The sequence below is a fragment of the Danio rerio genome, chromosome 5, assembly GCF_052040795.2.
Source record: "Danio rerio strain M-AB ecotype USA chromosome 5, GRCz13ab, whole genome shotgun sequence".
Lineage (NCBI taxonomy): Eukaryota > Metazoa > Chordata > Actinopteri > Cypriniformes > Danionidae > Danio > Danio rerio.
Window position 1 is genome coordinate 73,978,293 of NC_141025.1, and position 25,405 is coordinate 74,003,697.

Here is a 25,405-nt window from a genome sequence, read left to right on the forward strand (position 1 = left end):
CGCTCAACCTGTGGTCTTTGTGAGTCCTAATGCCCCAGTAAAAGTGAAGGGGACACTACACTGTCAGTGGGCGCCGTCTTTCGGATGAGACGTTAAACCGAGGTCCTGACTCTCTGTGGTCATTAAAAATCCCATGGCACTTCTCGTGAAAGAGCAGGGGTGTAACCCCGGTGTCCTGGCCAAAGTCCCTCAATCGGCCCTTACGATCATGGCCTCCCAATCATCCCCTTCCACCGAATTGGCTCTATCACTGTCTCTCCTCTCCACCAATAGCTGGTGTGTAGTGAGCGCACTGGCGCCGTTGTCCTGTGGCAGCCGTCGCATCATCCAAGTGGATGCTGCACACTGGTAGTGGTGTGGAGAGACCCCCCTCATGATTGTGAAGCGCTTTGGGTGTATGGCCATACACAATAAATGCGCTATATAAATATAAATACACACATACATACATACACACATACAACTACCTACCACATCTATCCATCCATCCATCCATGCATCCATCCATCCATCCATCCATACCAAATAAGGTTTAAAAAGCAACATCAATAATACAAATAAAAATACAAAATAAAGCCAGGTTTTTACAGTGATATTTAATTACTGTGGTGTTAAGACTGAAAAATAACCATCATAATCATATGATTAAAACTAAATTGTTATCACTAATCGTCACTAAAATAAAACACCTCAGGTCTCACAAAGACACAATAGTGTTGTTTATATATGAATGAATGAATGGTCATATCTGTCCATGTGTTGATGCTTTTTTACATTTTAATAAACATTTCTGCCATACAGTCAAAATGATTAGCCTTTCTGTAAAATATTTAATTATTTACATTTATAAAATTTTATTGTTCGACTATTTTGAAGTGCTGTTTAATGGAAAGATTTTCTTCAACACATTTCATAACAATAGTTTTAATAACTAATTTCTAATACCTGATTTCTTTTGTCTTTGCAATGATGACAGTACAGAATATTGTAAAAGTTATTTTGCAAGATACTAGTATGCAGCTTAAATCACTTTAAGCTGAATACTAGTATCTTGCAAAATAACTTTTAACGGATGGACATTTAAAGGCTTAACTAGATTAATTAGTCATTGTATAACAGTGGTTTGTTCTGTAGCCAATCAAAAACAAATGATTTCTAAAGGTTGCTAATAATATTGACCCTAAAATAGCTTTAAAAAATTAATAACTGCTTTTATTCTCGCCAAAGTAAAACAAATAAGACTTTCTACGGAAGAAAAAATATTTTAGGAAATACTGTGAAAAATTCCTTGCTCTGTTAAGCATAACATGTTTTTTAAAGAAAACAATTTTGACAGAAGGGCTAATAATTTTGCTGTAATTTCTGTATGATCTCTTCATTTTCTATCAGTCCATATGTGCACAGATGTTTTTGTTTTTCTTTCTTTCCTCATAGCGCTTCATGTCCGCCTGTCAGTTTGTGGAAGAGCTCCTCATTCAGGGTGTCGCTCTGATCTCGACCTCGTGTGGACATGAAGATGTAGCCGCCGATGTACTCGTGCACAATCTTACAATCCGCCGTCACACAGCTAAAGGCGATGTTCACATTGCCATCAAACTCAATGGCAACCTGTAACAGACACAATGAAGATATATTATTTCATATTGTGGTATTTACAGTTGAAGTCAGAATTATTAGCCCCCCTGTATATTTTTTTTTTCTACAATTTCTGTTTAGCGGAAAGATGATTTGTTCAACACATATCTAAAGATAATAGTGTAAATAACTTATCTCTAATAACTGATTTCTTTTATCTTTGCCATGATGAAAGTACGTAATATTTGACTAAATATTTTTCAAGATACTAGTATTCAGCTGAAAGTGACATTTGAAGGCATAACTAAGTTGGTTTAATCAGGGTAATTAGGCAAGTCATTGTATTTTCGAATAGACCATCGAAACAAATATTGCTTAAGGTGGCTTATAATATTGATCTTAAAATGGTTACAAAATTAAAAGCTGCTTTTACTCTAGCCAAACTAAAACAAATCAGACTTTCTCCAAAAGAAAAAATATTATAAGAAATACTGTGAAAAATTCCTTGCTCTAATAAACATCATTATATATATATAACATTCACAGGCCGGGGGAATCAATCTGACTTCAACTGTGTATCAGCGAAAACACCTTTTACACTTCAGATGAATGTTATTGTATGTAAATGCAGACGGATTACCTGTTTGATGTCCCAGTTGACATTCCATTGCCTCATGGTGTTGTATCTCCAGGTTTTCACAACATCTCCGACACTCAGGTCAATGCGGATTAAACGATTATTAGCAATGCCAAGCACCTCGTCTTTACGGCACCCCTTAAACCTGCATTTATGTGGACAGAAATTGATTGTTGATTCTGATGTCACTTACATCTGATAGAATTTTGCCTAAATTCTTTAAATTAGCAATATCATGGTATAATATCATGGTATATTAAATTAGCAATATCATGGTTATTATTCATGGTTTTATTATTGTTTTCAACCATTATATATATTATATATACCATTATATATATTTTAACCATTATATATATATATATATATATATATATATATATATATATATATATATATATATATATATATATATATATATATATATATATATATATATATATATATATAAAATATAATTTGTGTGTGAATATATATTTTATATATTGTTTTCAACAAATACATATTGTTATATATATTGTTTATATTGTTTTATATATTGTTTTTTAATTTTATATGTTCTGACCTGTTTTGATTTTTGAAATTTGGAAATAGTTTTAAAAATTATATTATTCATTCATTTTCTTTTAGCTTAGTCCCTTATTTATCAGGGATCGCCACAGCGGAATGAACCGCCAACTATTCCAGCATATGTTTTAGGCAGCGGATGCCCCTCCAGCTGCTGCCCGTACTGCAAACCACCCATACACACTCATACACGACAGCCATTTTAGCTTACTCAATTCACCTATAGCACATGCCTTTGGAAAGTGGGGGAAACCGTAGCACCTAAAGGAAACCTACACCAACACGGGCAGATAAAGCAAACTCCAAAAAGAAATGCCAATTGGCCCAGCAAGGGACTCAAACCAGCAACCTTCTTGCTGTGAGGCGACAGCACTACCTACTGCGCTAAATAATATAATATAATATAATATAATATAATATAATATAATATAATATAATATAATATAATATAATATTATTATATTATATTATATTATATTATATTATATTATATTATATTATATTATATTATATTATATTATTGTATTTATATTATTTTATATTTATTTAAATTAAATATCTGTGTCCAGTACCATTCGGAGAGGGTAGTGGCTGGAAATTACGAAAAACACCGGGCAACGGCTGCCATCAAAATAGTTGGTGATCTGGAGGTGTTATGGATTGTACCAAACAACTGAGGACCAGGGAAAAGGGGTGAAATTCCGGGAGTTTTCCAGGAGAAATGACAAAACGGGAGATGGGTCTGAAATACAGGAGACTCCAGGGAAAAACAGGAGTGTTGGCAGGTATGGACTAGGCTTAAATCAGGTGTTGCTGATCTTATCTGATTTTATTGTGATTTTCATGATAAGATTTTTAGTGATTCACATAAATTATAAATAGTTTACTTAGAGTGTTACGTCAAACAGAACAGAGATGGGTTTCTTCTGTAAATATTTCTTTAATTATCACAAAATTTGTCATGACCTACACTCAAACAATTACTTTTGCTGCTTGTTCAAACTACTTATTTAATATAAGTTGAACCAACATTGAATTCTTAAGCTTTGTTTGGGAGAACTGTTATCGACCGTGATGGTGGCGCAGTGGGTAGCATAATCGCCTCGTATCAAGAAGGTCACTGGTTTGAGCCTTGGCTGGGCCATTTGGCATTTCTGTGTGGAGTTCTCATGTGAGGTTTCTTCCGGGTGCTCCGGTTTCCCCCACAGTCCAAAGACATGAGGTACAGATGAATTGGGTAGGCTAAATTGTCCGTAGTGTATGAGTGTGCGTGTGTGTGTGTGTGTGTGTGTGTGTGTGTGTGTGTGGATGTTGCAGATGGAGCTGAAGAACATCCGCTGCGTAAAAACCTGCTGGATAAGTTGGTGGTTCATTCCGCTGTGGCGACCCCGGATAAACAAAGGGACTAAGCCGACAAGAAAATTAATGAATGAATAATCGATTTGTGTTGGGACAACACGACGGAATTGTGTGGAACCCAGCATTTGTTTACAGTGTACCTTACACTCATGTTATTGTGTTTTTATTGAAGCAATTTACGGCATTCATAATATTTATATTAATAATAATATTAAAGCAACTTATATATGGAGAATTACATCAGTTACGATCCTGAAGAGAAATATTGAGAGCAAAATCAGTCCTAACACTCCTAAAAGGTAAACGCCACACTCATTACCCTTTATCACATTCTTTGCATGACAACCCTGACAACTTTTACAAAACTTACCTGACTACAATATAAGAGAGGCCAAAGTCAGGAAGAGCCTGCCAGATCTGAAGAAACTTCTGAATGGCATCAGTTAATGAGAGTTGAGCCACATTTTGATAGGCCTCCAGAATCCTTGGTGTGAGCTGAACAAGGAGAATGAGATTTAAACAGAAAGAAGGGATAGTTCACCTAACAATATTATTAGACAGCAAGTGTCAGAGTTCTGCCACTCCAGTCCTGTTAATTCTTGTTTTTGTGGCAAATTCCAGACACTAGTCAGGTCATGTGTTATATGTGGTGCTCAGCTTGAGTTTTCTCGGGTTGAGTACCTCTTTCTTGTCATTGTGTGAGCGCCTGCCTGGTTACTATTGGACTATGTGCGCTCCAGCTTGATGCGGGCGCGCGAGGTCCGGACATGGTATAGGTGCACGCTCTTGTCATGTTTGTTTTGTCTGCCGCATGATGTTTATTCCCAGCATTTCAGTTGGTTTCGGTTTCAGATGGCGCTGGGAGGGAACATTCACATCGCATATGCAACCCGGGCTCATTGTGGAAACGTAGCCCCGTGGACGTTTCTGCGGACCGTGAGATACATCCCGGGAGGTACGTATTCGAGTGGTTTTTGTTTTCGCGGATCCGCGAGAGGCCGCTGTGCGCGCTTTTTCGCGTCTTGGGTGCCTCTCGGGAGCGCGCGCTGTTCGCGCCCGCGCTGTTCACGCGCGAAAAGCCGCTGGATCGGCTGGATCGGCCGACCCGGCCGTCCTCCTCTTCCTCCTCCTCCTTCCCTAAACCCATGCGACGGTTTGCAAAAGCCGTCCAGAAAAAAAAAAGCAAAAGCCCTTGTCTTCCGCATTTTCGGATCCCGCCGCGTTCTCGCCCTTATTTTTCTGATTCTGTTTTTCATCTTACCTGATTTCTGGAACCGCTGTTCCCCGGACTCGATCCCGGTCGTCGTCCCCGCGGCTGGCTCCTCCTCCTCCTCCGGGGCCTCCGCTCTGCCGACGTAACGCTGTGAGCTAAGCGGACAAACTGGTTGCAATAGGAAAGCCCTCCACTCGGAGGCGAGCCGTCGGCCGGCGAGCGCGAAGAGGAGGAGCGGAGCGGCGCCATACCACCCCGCAGCGTTCGTTTAAAAAAACTAAACGCGGCCGTACGTACCTCCGGCCACGTAAATCGCGGTCTCCAGAAACGTCCGCGGGGCTACGTTTTCAGAATGAGCTTGGGTTGCGCATATGTGAGCGCAAAGTAAGTATCTTTATTTATAGTGTGCTAGTGTCTTGTGTTCTGTTGTGTAGCACGTGGTTTCATGTTTACATCGTAACCACGTGCTTTAGTATCTTGTTTTATGTGAGCATGCAGTCAATGAGCTCTTTCTGTCCTGTTCTAGTCCTGTTTGTATGTAAGCACATGATTGTGTTGTGTTCTTGTACCATGTGTTCTTTTGTCTAGCGTCCTGTCCCGCCCACCTAGTTATCCTGTTTGTAATTATTATTTTCACCTCTCCGCCTGTCTGTTTATTGGTCTGTGTTTCCTATTTATTCTCCTAGTGTGCTCTGTTCTGTGGTGGTCCGTTGTTGACTGTCTGCTTTCTCTTGCTGTTGTATGAGGTCTGTGGATGTCTGGTCTACAACAGTTGTTTAATGTAGTGTGTCATGCCAAGAACCGTTCGAGGTTACAGAAGTAACCCTTCGTTCCCCGAGGAGGGGAACGGAAGTGCCATGAATGGGGGAGGATTCGGATCAGAAGCCGCTTATCTGGAGAGTATTGAACGGGCCAATGAATGAAATTAATTGGCAGCGTAAGCTTGCGCAGGTGTGCGACATCTGCAATTATCTCAGCATATAAGCACACCTGAAGCCAGCAGACGCCATCCTTTTAAGCTGAAGAGACTTTCAAACAGCTAAGGGACAGTCATTATGGCGACGGAATATGGCACTTCCGTTCCCCTCCTCGGGGAACGAAGGGTTACTTCTGTAACCTCGAACGTTCCCCTTCGGTTGGGGAACTTCAGTGCCATGAATGGGAGAATATGGAAAGCGCCATAATGACTGCACCTTACCAACACCCCCGATGAGGAGATAGTCAAGCAAGCGTGACGCACCCACATCATGGGGGGCGCGGTCCTCCAACGTGTCCCTGGCCCTAATTTATCCTACTTCAGAAGTTTTACGGATTTAGATATATTTTTTGGGAAGTCGTGAGCATCTAGATAATTCTAGGAAATACGACAGTACGTTGGGAAGCGTGCAATCCCGATAGGGAGGACGCTGCGGAGGCCATCCGTTACCCAAGGGGGGGATAGATGGCAGAATTTACCTATGGACTAGCCCTAAAAAGGGGGAGTACGCATAGCAAAGAGTGGTTAGCGGAGAGGGAAGACACGAGTCCGCCCAGGGGGGGGACTTAACCGTGGCGGAATAAGCATATGGGATCGCCTAGTGGGGATCACGCATAGCAGGCACCTATACCCAAAACGCGGGCTGACCAGCGGGCAGACCTACAACGTAGTGGGCCAGCAAGTGACTCCTCCGCTGAGTCAGTGCTGGGGGCCACGGAGGAATCTGCAGGGCTCACCTGACGGGGAACTTTACTGACAGATAAAAAAGGCGCACGTACCTCCGTGTTAGGGAGAATGGCGCAGCAAGCGTGTTTCAACACCCTACCAAGTTGTCTCCTCAATCACCAAAGGGTTACCTAATACCCTTGAGGAAACCGGCTCCACTCGCAGATTGTAAAACCTTGCAAATGTGTTGGGTGTCGCCCAGCCCGCAGCTCTACAGATGTCTGTTAGAGAGGCGCCGCGTGCACGCGCCCAAGAGGATGCAACGATCCGAGTGGAGTGTGCACGTACTCCCGGGGGACACGGCTGACCTCGACTCGAATAAGCGAGTGAAATGGCATCCACAATCCAGTGGGATAATCTTTGTTTCGATACGGCACTTCCCTGCTGCCGACCGCCATAACAGACAAAGAGCTGCTCAGATGATCTAAAATTCTGAGTACGGTCCACATAAATGCGCAGAGCGCGAACTGGACAAAGTAAAGAAAGGGCTGGGTCTGCCTCCTCCGGGGGCAGCGCTTGCAGGTTCACTACCTGATCTCTAAAGGGGGTGGTAGGAACCTTGGGCACATAACCGGGGCGGGGTCTCAGGATAACGTGAGAGTAATCCGGCCCGAATTCCAGGCACGAGTCACTGACCGAAAATGCCTCCAGGTCCCCGACCCTCTTGATGGAGGCCAACGCAACCAGCAGAGCTGTCTTCAGGGACAGAAATCTTAGAGATACTGATTCGAGTGGCTCAAAGGGATCGGATCGCAGACTCGTGAGAACGAGGGCGAGATCCCAAGAGGGCATGAGAGGGGGGCGAGATGGATTAATTCGCCTAGCACCCCTAAGGAACTGGATGACCAGGTTATGCTTTCCCACGGTGCCGCCAGCTACCGCGCTATGATAAGCGGAGATGGCGGCCACGTAAACCTTGAGAGTGGAGGGCGACAGCCTGCTGTCCAACTTCTCTTGAAGGAAAGAGAGCACAACACTAATCTGGCAATTTCGGGGGTCTTCTCTGCGAGAGACGCACCATTCAGTGAATAGACTCCACTTCAGGGCGTAGGCGCGCCTCGTGGAGAGGGCTCTAGCCTGAGTGATGGTATTAACCACCGCAGTCGGTAGGTTACCCAAGTCTTCCTCGCGTCTAGGGACCACACGTGGAGGTTCCAAAGATCGGGGCGAGGGTGCCAGATGGTGCCCTGTCCCTGAGAGAGTAGGTCCTCTCTCAAAGGGATCCGCCAGGGGAGGGCCGTCGCGAGGAGTGAGAGCTCTGATATCCAGGTCCGGTTGGGCCAAAGGGGCGCAACTAGCAGAACCTGTTCCTCGTCCTCCCTGACCTTGCACAGAAACTGCGCGAGCAGGCTCACTGGGGGAAACGCATACTTGCGCATGCCCCGAGGCCAGCTGTGGGCCAGTGCATCCGTGCCGAGAGAGCCCTCGGTCAGGGAAAAAAACAACTGGCAGTGAGCGTTCTCGGGGGAAGCAAACAGATCGATCTGGGCCTCCCCGAATCACGCCCATATCAGCTGAACAGACTCGGGGTGGAGTCTCCATTCTCCAGGGCGTAACAGCTGTCGTGAGAGCGCATCGGCTGCACGATTGAGCGTGCCTGGGACGTGAATGGCGCGCAGCGATTTCAGCCGCGGGTGACTCCAGAGGAGCAGACGGCGGGCGAGCTGAGACATGCGGCGAGAGCGCATACCCCCCATGCGGTTGATATACGCCGCCGCCGCCGTACTGTCCGTCCTGACCAGCACGTGTTGCCGCTCCAGCACCGGTAAAAAGCGGTGGAGAGCGAGGAACACTGCCAACAGCTCTAGGCGATTGATATGCCAATGCAGCTGGGCACCCTTCCAGAGGCCCGCAGCCGCATGCCCGCGACACACGGCCCCCCAACCCGTGTTGGAAGCGTCTGTTGAAACAACAACATGGCTGGATGCCTGTCCTAGAGGCACACCGGCCTGTAGGAACGAGGGGTCGTTCCAAGGGCTGAGGGCGCGGCGACACAGCGCAGTAACCGAGACCCGGTGTGTGCCCGCGTGCCATGCGCGTCTGGGGACCCGATCGTGAAGCCAGTGCTGAAGTGGTCTCATATGGAGCAACCCGAGCGGCGTGACGGCGGCTGCGGATGCCATATGCCCCAGGAGCCTCTGAAAGAACTTCAGTGGGACCACTAGTTTGCTGTCGAGCTCCCTCAGACAGTTCAGCAACAGGCGAGCGCGTTCCTCGGAGAGGTGCGCTACCATGGTGATCGAGTCCAGCTCCATCCCGAGAAAAGAAATCCTCTGCACGGGGGCGAGTTTGCTCTTTTCTCGGTTGACCTGAAGCCCCAGTAGGCGGAGATGCCGAAGCACCTCGTCCCTGTGCATAATCAATTGCTCCCGCGAGTGGGCTAAAATCAGCCAGTCGTCGAGATAACCGAGTATGCGAATGCCCGCGAGCCGAAGGGGCGCTAGGGCACCCTCCGCGAGTTTGGTGAAGACCCGCGGAGACAGAGAGAGCCCGAAGGGGAGGACCTTGTACTGCCACGCTCGACCCTCGAACGCAAACCGCAGAAATTGGCGGTGGCGTGGAAGAATGGAGACATGGAAATACGCGTCCTTCAGGTCTATGGCTGCAAACCAATCCCGAGGACGAACGCATTGGAGAATGCGCCTCTGCGTGAGCATTCTGAACGGCAGCTTGTGCAGACAGCGGTTCAAAACGCGCAGATCTAGGATTGGCCGTGACCCACCGCTCTTTTTGGGTACGATGAAGTATGGGCTGTAAAACCCACTCTCCATCTCGGCTGGAGGAACCGGCTCGATTGCACCCTTCGCCAGGAGGGCAGCAATCTCCTCTCGCAAGACAGGGGCGGACAGGGGGTTGACCCTGGAGAAATACACGCCCGTAAACTTGGGGGGCCGTTTCGCGAACTGAATCGCGTAACCGAGTCTGATTGTGCGTATGAGCCACCGCGAGGGGCTGGCCCGCGCTAACCAGGCAGGCAGAGCCCTCGCTAATGGAGTCATCGCTACAATCGCTGACGTACCAGCGGTGGGGCAGCGCGGAGTGGGTGTGCTGATCCGGGAAGCACGAGGGTCCCGCGGAAAAGCTGGAGGAGAGCGATTCGCTCTGGCTCCGCACCCTGACTCCGGAGAGGGGACTGGAGGGCTGAGGGAAGGGAGACCGTCCCCCCAGCGCTCGTGAGCCACTGGCGAAGCACGTAGAGTCTGCGAGCCGGAAGGCAGCGCGTCCCGGACTGGCAGAACTCGTGCAGTCACATCCGGGGAAGGGAAAAAGTGCTCTTTTACTGATGTTTTGGTGGCACTGAAAAGTACCGTTGTTATCGGGGCCCCGCCCTCCAGCGGGGAAAGAGCAAGTTTCCTCTTCTCCGGATGGCCTGTCTCAGGGACGCTTCGCGGTCCGTTTACCGGACTTAACGGCGCCCTGGGCAGGAGGGGCTGCCTGCTTTCGAGGTGAACGCCGCGCCCGCTTGGCCGGAGGCGCAGGCGGGGGCGGGGCAGCACTCGTTGGCGGGCGCCCTCGGCGAGGAACAGCGGAGGTGGATGGCTCGGCGGGCGGAGCGGGCTTACGGCCACGCCGATAGATGACATTGCCCATCGCATCCGACTGCTCTTTCACCGCCTTGAATTCCTGGGTGAATTCACCGACGGTGTCGCCGAACAGGCCAGCCTGGGATATGGGCGAGTCAAGAAAGCGAACTTTGTCAACGTCGCGCATATCGGCCAGGTTTAGCCAGAGGTGGCGTTCCTGAACCACAAGTGTGGACATCGTCCTCCCCAGCGCACACGCGGCGGACTTAGTAGTCCGAAGAGCATAGTCGGTCGCGGTGCGCAGCTCATGTAATAAGCTTGGGTTGGACCCGCCCTCGTGCAGCTCGGCCAGCGCCTGCGCTTGGTAGCGCTGGTAGGTGGCCATCGCGTGCAAAGCAGAAGCAGCCTGGCCCGCAGCCTTATAAGCTCTGGCTCCGAGGGAGGCAGACAACCTACAGGCTTTGGACGGGAGGCGGGGCAAACCCCGCCACGTAGAGGCGCCGCGCGGACAAAGATTGACCGCGATAGCGCGCTCCACTGACGGGATCGCCTCATACCCCCTGGCAGCTCCGCCATCAAGGGCGGTGAGGGCGGAGGCACACGCAGCACGGGCAGAGAAAGGTGCCCTCCAGGACTGCGTGAGCCTACTGTGCACTTCCGGGAAGAAGGGGACGAGAGGCTTCGAAGGCTTCGCCTTCTGGTCCTCTACGTAGCACCCATCTAGTCGGTCCGGCCGCGGAGCTGGGGGATAAACCATCTCCAACCCCACGGCCGAAGCAGCCCGGGAAAGCACGGCTAACATGTCCGCTTCAGGATCCGATTTGACAGCGCTCACCTGCCCGGAGGGGGCGAGCGGGTCCGGATCTTCGTCGGACAGTGAAAGCCCACCCTCCGATGCCGCGGAGGACATCTGATCTCCGGTGTCAGCGAGTGTGAGAGCTACCATCTGGTTAGACGGATCACTCTCACCACCCGAAGCTTGGATGGAGCGCCGTGAGGAGCGAGAGGTCCGCGAGCCCGTGGGCGGCGGATTAGCTCCCGCTGAAACCCTCAGATCTGCCCGAGCGCCCGCTGCTTTTTTAGAACAGGAGGCAACTGGGGTGGCTCGCTCTCTTGCGAAAGTTAGCCGCGATCTTAGCTGTGCAACGGTCATGGCATCGCAATGACGACATGAACCGCCCGCGAGCACCGCATTAACATGCTGGACCCCCAAACATGCAATGCAGTGATCGTGTCCATCATCCGGAGACAGGAAACCCCCGCATCCAGAAACGCACAGTCGGAGCGCCATCCTGAAAAGGACGTGCTGCACGACTGTGTTGCTCTTTTAGGAAAGTTGCAACTATACGCACCGCTCTGGAGGACCGGACCCAAAGAACCGCAGGCAAGGGAGTAACCCAGCTCGACCGTCTGCCACCGCGAAGACCCACTCTGGACCGGGAGACACACTCGTTCGCTCTGAAGTGCTGATCAGCAAGAGGAACCCTCATCGACTCACTCAGAAAGGATCTGAAGCGAAAAGGATGGCGTCTGCTGGCTTCAGGTGTGCTTATATGCTGAGATAATTGCAGATGTCGCACACCTGCGCAAGCTTACGCTGCCAATTAATTTCATTCATTGGCCCGTTCAATACTCTCCAGATAAGCGGCTTCTGATCCGAATCCTCCCCCATTCATGGCACTGAAGTTCCCCAACCGAAGGGGAACAAATCAAGTTAAGTCTAGTTGAGTGTTTAATATAATGTCATGTTTTTTCCCCACATGGGGAGATTTGAGTTATGTTTTTGTTTTGTTTTTTAAATAAATCCTTCATTTCCCGCATTTGGGTCCTCGCCTTCTCTCCATTCACCTCATACCGTGACAGCAAGAGTGCGGGAAAGAAACCAAACTTTCATATTTGGGTGAACTAACCCTTTAAAGTCAACGCTGTAATTAATTAACATCTTTAATATGTGGTACCTGTTTGGGTTTGTACTTCTTCTGGTAGCGTGGCGAGACGAGGCTGTGTGTGTTGATGCTTTCATCCGTCTGGGCTGTGTTATTGCTAGGTGTGGTTTTCTGCATGGCCAGAAAGGACTGGATACTCTGCACTTCATTAGAGAACGAGCTGTCGGCTAAAGTCTTGCCTTTTGAGGCCAAACGACATGCTGCCATCCATCGGCTGTACTGCTGCTCCTGCAGTAAATCAGAGAGTCTCAATCAGTGAGAGTCTCACTTTAGCGCTGTCTACGGGTGTAGTAACGAGCAAACAAAGAAAACAAAGCACAAAGGCAGAACATTTCATAGGTAATATTATGTTTTTTTCTGTTTTTGTATGTTCTGAACTTTTGTGCTAATCAGGTAAGGTTATTGATGATAACAGTCACTTACTGCATTCACCATACGGCAAAGCAGCTCCAACTCGCACTAAACACTCCGCTTATGCTAGTTTTGTTGAATAAAATCAGCAAACAATGCAAAAGAAATATGACAACGAGATGCTGCGCTGCCAGAAACTTGTATTATTGTCGCCTAACGTTAGTGAAAGAGTCGTTCGGGGGGATTCATTCACAAACGAATCGCTCCCTCCGTCAGTATGAGAAGTGAAAGCAGGAGAGGAGCTGTGTTTCAGGACACTGATAAGATTAAATTTAACAGGGAGGGTGAATAGTACATTTCTGTACACACAAACACAAGCTTTTTGTCAGGAATGCCGTGCGGTCACTGATCCATCAATGTAGAAAAGTGATGTAAAATTATAATTTTCGTAATTAGAAAAAAAATTACATACTAACATCCAGGAAAACTCACGATCATAGATATATGTGTATATGTGTATATCTCTGGCTTTGGATGGCCACAGTCCTCCACTGTACCTTGGTCCCGCATTCATTTCAAAGGAGCGCTACCCTGTAGCAAGATGGCGGCACTATTGACGCATTCCGTCCAATAGACAACAATAGGCCAGGCGACATCTAATGTATATATCTATAATTAGGGGTAAGTTACTTAAAAAAAAAAGTACCGCTGCGCAAAGATTAATTGCATCCAAAATGAAAGTTTGAAAGATTAGCACTTCATAAGATTACACATAACTGACTTACATGCTCGCAGCGCAAGTAGACCTCATTCATGCCCTCTGGCCCGGGTATCAGCAACCTGATACAAAACTTCTGCCCAGCAACGCTCACGTCAGGAGCCACTTCACAACCTGTGTCGGTCAAAGATTTGTGGTCATCTGTGTGTCTTGTACACACATATAAGCTTTGGTTGCACTTTATATTAAGGGGCCTTAACTACAAGTATTTACATTAAAAATATGTACAATGTACTTATTGTGTTCATAATGTATTGCAGAACACTTCTAGTGCTATTGAGGGCAAGGTTAGAAACAAGTTTGGTGGTATGGATAGGTTTAGAGATGGTCTAAGGCAGGGATCAACAATCTCGGTCCTGGAGGGCCGGTGTCCCTGCAGGGTTTAGCTCCAACTTGCCTCAACACACCTGCCTGGATGTTTCAAGTATACCTAATAATACCTTGATTAGCTTGTTCAGGTGTGTTTGATTAGGATTGGAGCTAAAATCTGCAGGACACCGGCTCTCCAGGAACAAGTTTGGTGACCACTGGTCTAAGGGATGGTCAACAGTGTAATTACAAATGTAAGTACAGAATCTAATAACAATGTAATTACATGCATGCAGTTAATCAAGTGTAAGTACAATGTGGCTGCACAGTGGTTAGCACTGTCGCCTCACAGCAAGAAGATCGCTGGTTCGTGCCTCGGCTGGGCCAGTTGGCATTTCTGTGTGGAGTTTGCATGTTCTCCCAGTGTTTGCGTTGGTTTCCTCCTCCCGTTTCCCCCACAGTCCAAAGACATGTGGTATAGGTGAATTGGGTAAGCTAAATTGGCTGCAATGTATGTGTGTAAATGAGTGTGTATGGGTGTTGGGTTGCGGCTGGAAGGGCTTCCACTGCATAAAATATACGATGGATAAGCTGGCGGTTCATTCCACTGTGACAACCCCTGATTAATTAAGGGACTAAGCCGAAAATAAAATGAAAGAATGAATAAGTACAATGTCAAAACATGTATTTACACAACAAGTACATGGTAACAAACTATTAATATCATTGTGTAATTGCATGTTATGCTTAATATAAAGTGGGACCTGTGTTTTTAATTGAGTGTGTGATCACCTTTAAGGTTCATCTGTTGAATTGGCTCTTTACAGCTCTCCTCTTTACTCTTGTAGTAGGAGATGGTCGTGTCCTTAAATGTAAACCAGTATTGTTTATAGCCTTTCAGGGTCAGCCGTTTTGGCCTGAGAGGAAACAAAACCACAGCTTATATAATTGAGCAGAAGGATATTTGTGAACCTGGACCATAAAAACATTTGTAAGGCCATTTAAAATGTGCATTTAAATGATTTATTAATATACTTGTTCTATCTTTGATTAATCAGCGTTTTAAAACATTAAATAAATAATAAGTGCAAAAATTGCCTATTTATTTATACATTAAAATGATTTTTAAATGCATTTTTTATAGATTTGTTAAAGTATATTTAAAAACACAATCTGAATGGACACAATTACAGTTAAAACCAGAAGCTTACATAGACTGTATAAAAAGGCATATAACCATTTAAAAAGTCAGATGTTAATATGACTAAACTTTTTCTCTTTTAGGTAAGTTAGGATTTTAAAATTAGTTTCTGTTAAGCTTAATAGCGGAATAATAAGAGAGATATGTTTTGATAAATTGTTATAACTTTTCTTGAAAGTCATGAATATTCTGCCTCTGAAAAGGCTCAGATGATGGTGTGAAGGTTTTGGAAGTTTCTGATTGGCTAATTGACCACACTTAAGTTAATTGGAGGCACAACTGTAAAATAGTATTTAAGGAAAACCCCAAACACACTGCTTCCCTGTGTGACAACATGGGAAAATCAGCAAGCCAGAATCAACAAGAAAAGCCAGATTACATTTTGCTAAATTACACTGGGAAAAAGAATCATTTTTGGAGACATGTCCTGTGGTCTGATTAAACTAAGATTGAACAGTTTGGCCATAAAGACCAGTGTTACATTTGGAGGACAAAGGGGAAAGCTTACAAGCCTAGCAACACTATCCCAACTGTGAAGTATGGGGGTGGCAGCATCATGTTGTGGGGCTGTTGTGCTGCTGGAGGGACTGGTCCACCTTACAGCATAGATGACATCATGAAGAAAGAATATTATGTAGAAATACTGAAGCAACATCTCAAGACATCAGCCAGGAAATTACAACTTGTTCACAAATGGGTTCTCCAGACAGACCATGACCCTAAGCATACTGTCAAATTAGTTAAAATGTAATTAAAGGACAACAGAGTGAATGTTTTGGAGTGGCTATCACAAAGCCCTGATCTCAATCCTATAGAAAATTTGTGGGCAGAGTTGAAAAAGCTTGTGCAAGCAAGACAGCCTACAAATCTGACTCAGTTGCACCAACTCTGTCAGGAGGAATGGGCCAAAATTCCTTCAAACTATTGTAAGAAGCTTGTGGAAGGATGACGAAAACATTTGACTAAAGTTATACAGTTTAAAAAACAAGCAAAAAATATCAGGGAAATGTTGTAAACTTTGACTCTCTAGAAATTATTAAAACATTCTCAAAAAATATTTTGTCTCATTATTCTGGCCTTTGGCAAATGTAAATGATTTAGGTTATCCTAACAGACCTAAAATAGTAAACATTTTGTATGATTTACCATCAAACATTTAAAAAAAAATGGTTATGTTCCTTTTTTAGAGTGTACGTAAACTTCTGGTTTCAACTGTATTTCAGTTTCAGTTTACTTTATTTTTGTCATTCAAAACATCATAATAAATTGTAATGCAGAATGAAATTACGTTACATCAGACCCAACAAGAACATAAAAAACAAGCATCAAACACTATAAAACCAACAAAATAAGCTTTTATGATTTCATAAATATATAAAAATATAATTATATAAAATATAACCCGATTTCAAAAAAAATCACAAAAGGGAATAAATTAATAAATAACTATTGCACAGTTTGTTATAATAGTTATAATAGTAACAATTTGTCCTAGTTTAACTATTTAATGATTTATTATTACATACTAGCTATTCAATATTATTTAAGATACTGTATTATTCAAAAGTCTTATAATGACTATGGCCAGGGTGGGTTGGATCCCTTAAAATGCTATTTGCCCTAGACAGACAACATCATTGATATAGTTCCTCGATAGATTTAATTTTGACTCTAACAGACCTTTCAGCTGACTTTATTATCTTCTTTATGGTGTTCTTGTCAGATTCAGTGATACAGTTCATCCAGAAAGTATTCATAGCGCTTCACTTTTTCCACATTTTTTATATTACAGCCTTATTCCAAAATGGATTCATTTCCATAATGACAATGTGAAAAAAGAGTTTTTAAAATTGTTGCAAATTTATTAAAGATAAAAAAGCAGAAAAATCACATGTACAGAAGTTTTCAGTGTGAGAGTTACGAGTTAAGAGTGTGAGATTTATGTCTAACCTGAATATTTTCAAGTAGTCGTGTAGTTCAGGTGCTGTCATTGTTTCCTGCGTGGACAGTTAAAATGTTAGCTAACAGTTAATTACAGATTAATTCAGATGACATACACAGCGTATATAAGTACCCCCCCCCCCCCACAAATCTCTCATATAAATTTACTATAGGAAGCTATACAATATTATATACAGTTGAAGTCTGAATTATTAGCCCCCCTTTGAATTTTTTTTCTTTTTTTAAATTATTTTCCAAATTATGTTTAACAGAGCAAGGAAAAAGGAAATTTTCACAGTGTGTCTGATAATATTTTTTCTTCTGGATAAAGTCTTATTTGTTTTATTTTGGCTAGCATAAAAGCAGTTTTTAAAATTTTTAAAAACATTTTAAGGACAAAATTTTTAGCCCCTTTAAGCAAATTTTTTTATAGTCTACAGAACAAACCATCATTGTACAATAGCTTGCCTAATTACCGTAACCTGCCTAGGTAACCTAATTAACCTAGTTAAGCCTTTAAATGTCACTTTAAGCTGTATAGTAGTGTCTTAAAAATATCTAGTCAAATATTATTTACTGTCATTATGGCACAGATAAAGTAAATCATTTATTAGAAATGAATTATTAAAACTATTATGTTTAGAAATGTGTTGAAAAAATCTGCTCTCCTTTAAACAGAAATTGGGGGAAAAAATAAGCAGGGGGCAAATAATTCAGGGGGGCTAATAATTCTGACTTCAACTGTATGTGCATATACATTAGATTACTCAGTACTGAAGCCAAATCTGGAGCTAATCGAATGAAATAACTTAAGATAATGCTCCAAAATTAATACACCCAAATATATATTTTAGCGAAAATATGAAATAAAAAAATGTAAAAAGAGCAAAATTTAAGACAAACAAAAAATATATATGTTTGTTAAAATTTTGTAGTATTTTTGTTTTTTCCCCCAATTTTTCGCATGAATTTAAATGTATTATATTTTTATTTTTTAAAGATGTTCGGTGACTAATATACTGTTGTAATAAATGTATTCGTTTAATAAATCTGTTTTGTTCAACTGCACCAAAATATATTACTTTTGTGCATGAGAAATTGGTTAAAATATTCATTTTCAAAATGGGTTGTACTGATTTATGTTGAGCACTCTATATCCATACAGTCTTGAACTGGTAGTTTCAATATATAGTTCAATACTGCTGTTAGTTCACCCAAAAAGAACTATTTACTCACCCTTAAGTGATTACAAAACTTTAAGAGTTTCTTTATTCTCTTGAACACAAAAGAAGATATTTTGAAGAATGTTGGAAACCGGTAACCATTGAAGATTATTTTAACACATTTCTAAACATAATAATTTTAATAACTTATTTCTAATTTGACTAGATGTTTTTCAAGACACCAGTATTCAGCTTAAAGTGACATTTAAAGGCTTAATTGGGTTAATTAGGTAAGTTAGGGTATTTAGGCAAGTCATTGTATAACAGTGGTTTGTTTTTTAGACTATGAAACAAATATTGCTTAAGGGTGCTAATAATTTTGACCTTAAAATGCTTTTTTAAAAAATGTAAAACTGCTTTTATTCTAGCCGAAATAAAACAAATAAGACTTTCTCCAGAAAAAAAAATAATATTATAGGAAATACTGTGAAAAATCTCTTGCTCTGTTGAACATCTTTTGGGAAATATTGGAAAAAAAATTCACAGAATCATTCTGACTTCAGCTGAATACATTTATGATACATAACTGTTTTATGTAGTTTTGGTTTTTTATGTACTGGTTTGCTTTAATTGATTTTGTGTCATTGTGAGACTGACCAGCATGTCATCTGCACTGCTCTCTCCTTCCATTTTCACCTCCAGACACTGTAAAGCTGAATCCAGATCATCCATCGCCGGACAGGAAGCCACAAGCTGTTCTGTCAGAGACACTTTCCCAATGTGGTACTGGTGTGACACACACACACACACACACACACACACACACACACACACACACACACACACACACACACACACACACACACACACACACACACACACACAAACACACACACAAACACACACACACACACACAAATAAGAATCAAACATTTTACTTAAAGCAGGGGTGTCCAAAGTCGGCCCTGGAGGGCCAGTGCTCTGCATAGTTTAGCTCCAAATTCCTTCAACACACCTCCCTGGAAGTTTCTAGTATACCAAGAAAGAGCTTGATTAGCTTTTTCAGGTGTGTTTAACAGGGGTTGGAACTAAAATATGCAGAACACTGGCTTTCCAGGCCCGAGTTTGGACACTCGCCCAAATAACCTCATCATTTACTCTCCCTCGTGTGTTTTCTTTCTTCTGCTGAACACGAAAGAAGATAAATGCTGGTTGCTGGCGCCCATTGACATTCATAGTAGGAAAAATATTTACCATGGAAGTCAATGGGCACCAGCTATCAGCATTTTTCAACATACACAATTCCTTCATGTTGTCCTAACACAAGTCAATTGCAAATTTAAGTAGATTGAACATTAAAAAATTAAGTTGTCCCTCAATAAACTCAGGAATTGTGCTGATTCAGCTCATTTTAAACACAAGAAGTGTAGGGTGCGTAAATGGCAGAGGTTTCATTATTGGGTGAACTATCCCTTAAAGTTATGTTTATATGGGATATTTCTCATTAATATAATGAGCTGATATCTGCTGTCCATCGTCTGTACCTGTAATGCAGCAAAGACCATCATCTCCTCCTCAGTGCATTCGATTTCCTCCAGCAGGATAGCCCACCTTGCCTGCTCGTACAGCTGTGTCAGACGCACAACGTCCGACTGCCAGAGACATTCACAAGATGTTCATTAATAGGTTAGGTGAGAAAAAAATGACAAAATTACCCATAATGTGCTTTTTAGAACATACAGCAAAAATAGCTAAATACTAGACTCAGTTTGTTGTGGTTTTCAGGAGATCTGGGTGCATACAGACACGAAAGGACAAAAAGAACGGTTAATTAAGTAAGATTAAAACAGAAAATTACATATATTGAACATCTAAATGAGAATATTTATGTATGTATGTATGCGTTATATATGCATTTTATGATTATATTACCATTTGTATAATACTATTTGTACTGTACTGTATTTTTTTTGGTTTAGTTTATATATAAAACATAAGTAATTATATAGTAAAATCAAAATCTGTCAACATTAAGTTCAAGTAGAAGTTTCTGCAACTATATTTTGTATATTTATATTAATTACATTTCCAATGAAGCGACGTGGTGGCACAGTAGGTTGTGCTGTCGCCTCACAGCAAGAAGGTTGCTGGTTCGAGCCTCGGCTGGGTCAGTTGGCATTGCTGTGGAGTTTGCATGTTCTCCCCACGTTTGCATGGATTTCCTCCGGGTGCTCCGGTTTCCCCCACAGTCCTTACATGCGGTATAAGTGATTTGGGTAAGCTTAAATTGTCCGTAGTGTATGAGTGTGAATGAGTGTGTATGGTTGTTTCCCAGTGATTGGTTGCAGCTGGAAGAACATCCGCTGCGTAAAAATATATGCTGGATAAGTTAGTGGTTCATTCCGCTGTGGTAACCCCGTATTAATAAAGTAAATAAGTTGAAAAGATAATGAATGAATAAATAAATAAATATTTATTACATTATCAATAGTAAAGTATTTACTATGGTCCCGCTTTATTTGATTTTGGTTCATTGATCTTGTAAACAGAATATCTCAAAAGGTCATGATAATGTTTTTGATGTAGGAGCATGTGATAATCCCTATGATGTCATTCCTCATATATATGCGATTGGATTGGATTATGTTTAATGACTGTAGTCACTGAAATAGTGAATTTACACTGTATTTAAATGATGATGGTCCAGGATCAACAATAGTTCATTTACACTGTATTTAAATGTTTATGATGGTCCAGGATCAACAATCGTGAATTTAAACTGTTTTTAAATGATGATGGTCCAGGATCAACAATAGTGAATTTACACTGTATTTAAATGATGATGATCCAGGATCAACAATAGTGAATTTACACTGTATTTAAATAATGATGGTCCAGGATCAACAATAGTGAATTTACACTGTTTTCAAATGATGATGGTCCAGGATCAACAATAGTGAATTTACACTGTATTTAAATGATGATGGTCTAGGATCAACAATAGTAAATTTACATTGTATTTAAATGATGATGGTCCAGGATCAACAATAGTGAATTTACACTGCATTTAAATGATGATGGTCCAGGATCAACAATAGTAAATTTACATTAAATTTAAATGATGATGGTCCAGGATCAACAATAGTGAATTTACACTGTATTTAAATGATGATGGTCCAGGATCAACAATAGTAAATTTACACTGTATTTAAATGATGATGGTCCAGGATCAACAATAGTAAATTTACACTGTATTTAAATGATGATGGTCCAGGATCAACAATAGTGAATTTACACTGTATTTAAATGATGATGGTCCAGGATCAACAATAGTAAATTTACACTGTATTTAAATAATGATGGTCCAGGATCAACAATAGTGAATTTTATTGTAATTAAATGATGATGGTCCAGGATCAACAATATTGAATTTACACTGTATTTAAATGATGATGGTCCAGGATCAACAATATTGAATTTACACTGTATTTAAATGATGATGGTCCAGGATCAACAATAGTGAATTTACACTGTATTTAAATTATGATGGTCCAGGATCAACAATAGTGAATTTACACTGTATTTAAATGTTTATAATGGTCCAGGATCAACAATAGTGAATTTACACTGTTTTTAAATGATGATGCTCCAGGGTCAACAATAGTGAATTTACACTGTATTTAAATGATGATGGTCCAGGATCAACAATAGTGAATTTACACTGTATTTAAATGATGATGGTCCAGGATCAACAATAGTGAATTTACATTGTATTTAAATGATGATGGTCTAGGATCAACAATAGTGAATTTAAACTGTATTTAAATAATGATGGTCCAGGATCAACAATAGTGAATTTACACTGTATTAAAATGATGATGGTCCAGGATCAACAATAGTGAATTTACACTGTATTGAAATAATGATGGTCCAGGATCAACAATAGTGAATTTACACTGTATTTAAATGATGATGGTCCAGGATCAACAATAGTGAATTTACATTGTATTTAAATGATGATGGTCCAGGATCAACAATAGTGAATTTACACTGTATTTAAATGATGATGGTCCAGGATCAACAATAGTGAATTTACACTGTATTTAAATAATGATGGTCCAGGATCAACAATAGTGAATTTACACTGTATTTAAATGATGATGGTCCAGGATCAACAATAGTGAATTTACACTGTATTTAAATGATGGTCCAGGATCAACAATAGTGAATTTACCTTTTATTTAAACGATGATGGTCCAGGATCAACAATAGTGAATTTAAACTGTATTTAAATGATGATGGTCCAGGATCAACAATAGTGAATTTAAACTGTATTTAAATAATGATGGTCCAGGATCAACAATATTGAATTTAAACTGTATTTAAATGATGATGGTCCAGGATCAACAATAATGAATTTACATAGTATTTAAATGATGATGGTCCAGGATCAACAATAGTTCATTTACATTGTATTTAAATGATGATGGTCCAGGATCAATAATAGTGAATTTAAACTGTATTTAAATAATGATGGTCCAGGATCAACAATAGTGAATTTAAACTGTATTTAAATGATGATGGTCCAGGATCAACAATAGTGAATTTACACTGTATTTAAATGATGATGGTCCAGGATCAACAATAGTGAATTTACATTGTATTTAAATGATGATGGTCCAGGATCAACAATAGTCAATTTACATTGTATTCAATTGATGATGGTCCAGGATCAACAATAGTGAATTTACACTGTATTTAAATGATGACCGTCCAGGATCAACAATAGTGAATTTACACTGTATTTAAATGATGATGGTCCAGGATCAACAATAGTGAATTTACACTGTATTTAAATGATGATGGTCCAGGATCAACAATCGTGAATTTACACTGTATTTAAATGATGATGGTCCAGGATCAACAATAGTGAATTTACACTGTATTTAAATGTTTATGATGGTCCAGGATCAACAATAGTGAATTTACACTGTATTTAAATGATGATGGTCCAGGATCAACAATAGTGAATTTACATTGTATTTAAATGATGATGGTCCAGGATCAACAATAGTGAATATACACTGTATTTAAATGATGATGGTCCAGGATCAACAATAGTGAATTTACATTGTATTTAAATGATGATGGTCCAGGATCAACAATAGTGAATATACACTGTATTTAAATGATGATGGTCCAGGATCAACAATAGTGAATTTACACTGTATTTAAATGATGATGGTCCAGGATCAACAATAGTGAATTTACACTGTATTTAAATGATGATGGTCCAGGATCAACAATAGTGAATTTACATTGTATTTAAATGATGATGGTCCAGGATCAACAATAGTGAATTTAAACTGTATATAAATGATGATGGTCCAGGATCAACAATAGTGAATTTACACTGTATTTAAATAATGACGGTCCAGGATCAAAAATAGTCAATTTACATTGTATTCAATTGATGATGGTCCAGGATCAACAATAGTGAATTTACACTGTATTTAAATGATGATGGTCCAGGATCAACAATAGTGAATTTACACTGTATTTAAATGATGATGGTCCAGGATCAACAATAGTGAATTTACATTGTATTTAAATAATGACGGTCCAGGATCAAAAATAGTCAATTTACACTGTATTTAAATGATGATGGTCCAGGATCAACAATAGTGAATTTACACTGTATTTAAATGTTTATGATGGTCCAGGATCAACAATAGTGAATTTACACTGTATTTAAATGATGATGGTCCAGGATCAACAATAGTGAATTTACATTGTATTTAAATGATGATGGTCCAGGATCAACAATAGTGAATATACACTGTATTTAAATGATGATGGTCCAGGATCAACAATAGTGAATTTACATTGTATTTAAATGATGATGGTCCAGGATCAACAATAGTGAATATACACTGTATTTAAATGATGATGGTCCAGGATCAACAATAGTGAATTTACATTGTATTTAAATGATGATGGTCCAGGATCAACAATAGTGAATATACACTGTATTTAAATGATGATGGTCCAGGATCAACAATAGTGAATTTACACTGTATTTAAATGATGATGGTCCAGGATCAACAATAGTCAATTTACACTGTATTTAAATGATGATGGTCCAGGATCAACAATAGTGAATTTACATTGTATTTAAATGATGATGGTCCAGGATCAACAATAGTGAATTTACACTGTATTTAAATGATGATGGTCCAGGATCAACAATAGTAAATTTACACTGTATTTAAATGATGATGGTCCAGGATCAACAATAGTAAATTTACACTGTATTTAAATGATGATGGTCCAGGATCAACAATAGTGAATTTACACTGTATTTAAATGATGATGGTCCAGGATCAACAATAGTAAATTTACACTGTATTTATATAATGATGGTCCAGGATCAACAATAGTGAATTTTATTGTAATTAAATGATGATGGTCCAGGATCAACAATATTGAATTTACACTGTATTTAAATGATGATGGTCCAGGATCAACAATATTGAATTTACACTGTATTTAAATGATGATGGTTCAGGATAAACAATAGTGAATTTACACTGTATTTAAATAATGATGGTCCAGGATCAACAATAGTGAATTTACACTGTATTTAAATGATGATGGTCCAGGATCAACAATAGTGAATTTACACTGTATTTAAATGATGATGGTCCAGGATCAACAATAGTGAATTTACACTGTATTTAAATAATGATGGTCCAGGATCAACAATAGTGAATTTACACTGTATTAAAATGATGATGGTCCAGGATCAACAATAGTGAATTTACACTGTATTGAAATAATGATGGTCCAGGATCAACAATAGTGAATTTACACTGTATTTAAATGTTTATAATGGTCCAGGATCAACAATAGTGAATTTACACTGTTTTTAAATGATGATGCTCCAGGGTCAACAATAGTGAATTTACACTGTATTTAAATGATGATGGTCCAGGATCAACAATAGTGAATTTACACTGTATTTAAATAATGATGGTCCAGGATCAACAATAGTGAATTTACACTGTATTAAAATGATGATGGTCCAGGATCAACAATAGTGAATTTACACTGTATTGAAATAATGATGGTCCAGGATC

General features: G+C 41.1%; 1 protein-coding gene across 7 annotated transcripts in view; it reads right to left on the reverse strand.

Annotated features, from left to right (window-relative positions):
* Positions 1–576: 576 nt before the first annotated feature.
* fermt3a (FERM domain containing kindlin 3a) overlaps positions 577–25,405 on the reverse strand; it is a 102,681-nt gene continuing 77,852 nt past the window's right edge. The window contains exons 7-16 of one of the 7 annotated variants that reach the window (XR_015492010.1): positions 19,811–19,918; positions 18,924–19,052; positions 17,113–17,159; positions 14,754–14,878; positions 13,660–13,766; positions 12,536–12,751; positions 4,509–4,633; positions 2,216–2,357; positions 1,355–1,608; positions 577–1,009 (exon numbers count right to left, since the gene is read on the reverse strand). Coding sequence is in view for 1 of the 7 variants with exons in the window: in XM_087254544.1 (XP_087110670.1) it covers positions 1,429–1,608; positions 2,216–2,357; positions 4,509–4,633; positions 12,536–12,751; positions 13,660–13,766; positions 14,754–14,878; positions 17,113–17,159; positions 18,924–19,052; positions 19,811–19,918 (1,179 nt within the window). In the remaining 6 variants the exon portion in view is untranslated. The other 6 variants (XR_015492009.1, XR_015492012.1, XR_015492011.1 and 3 more) reach the window with 6 other exon arrangements.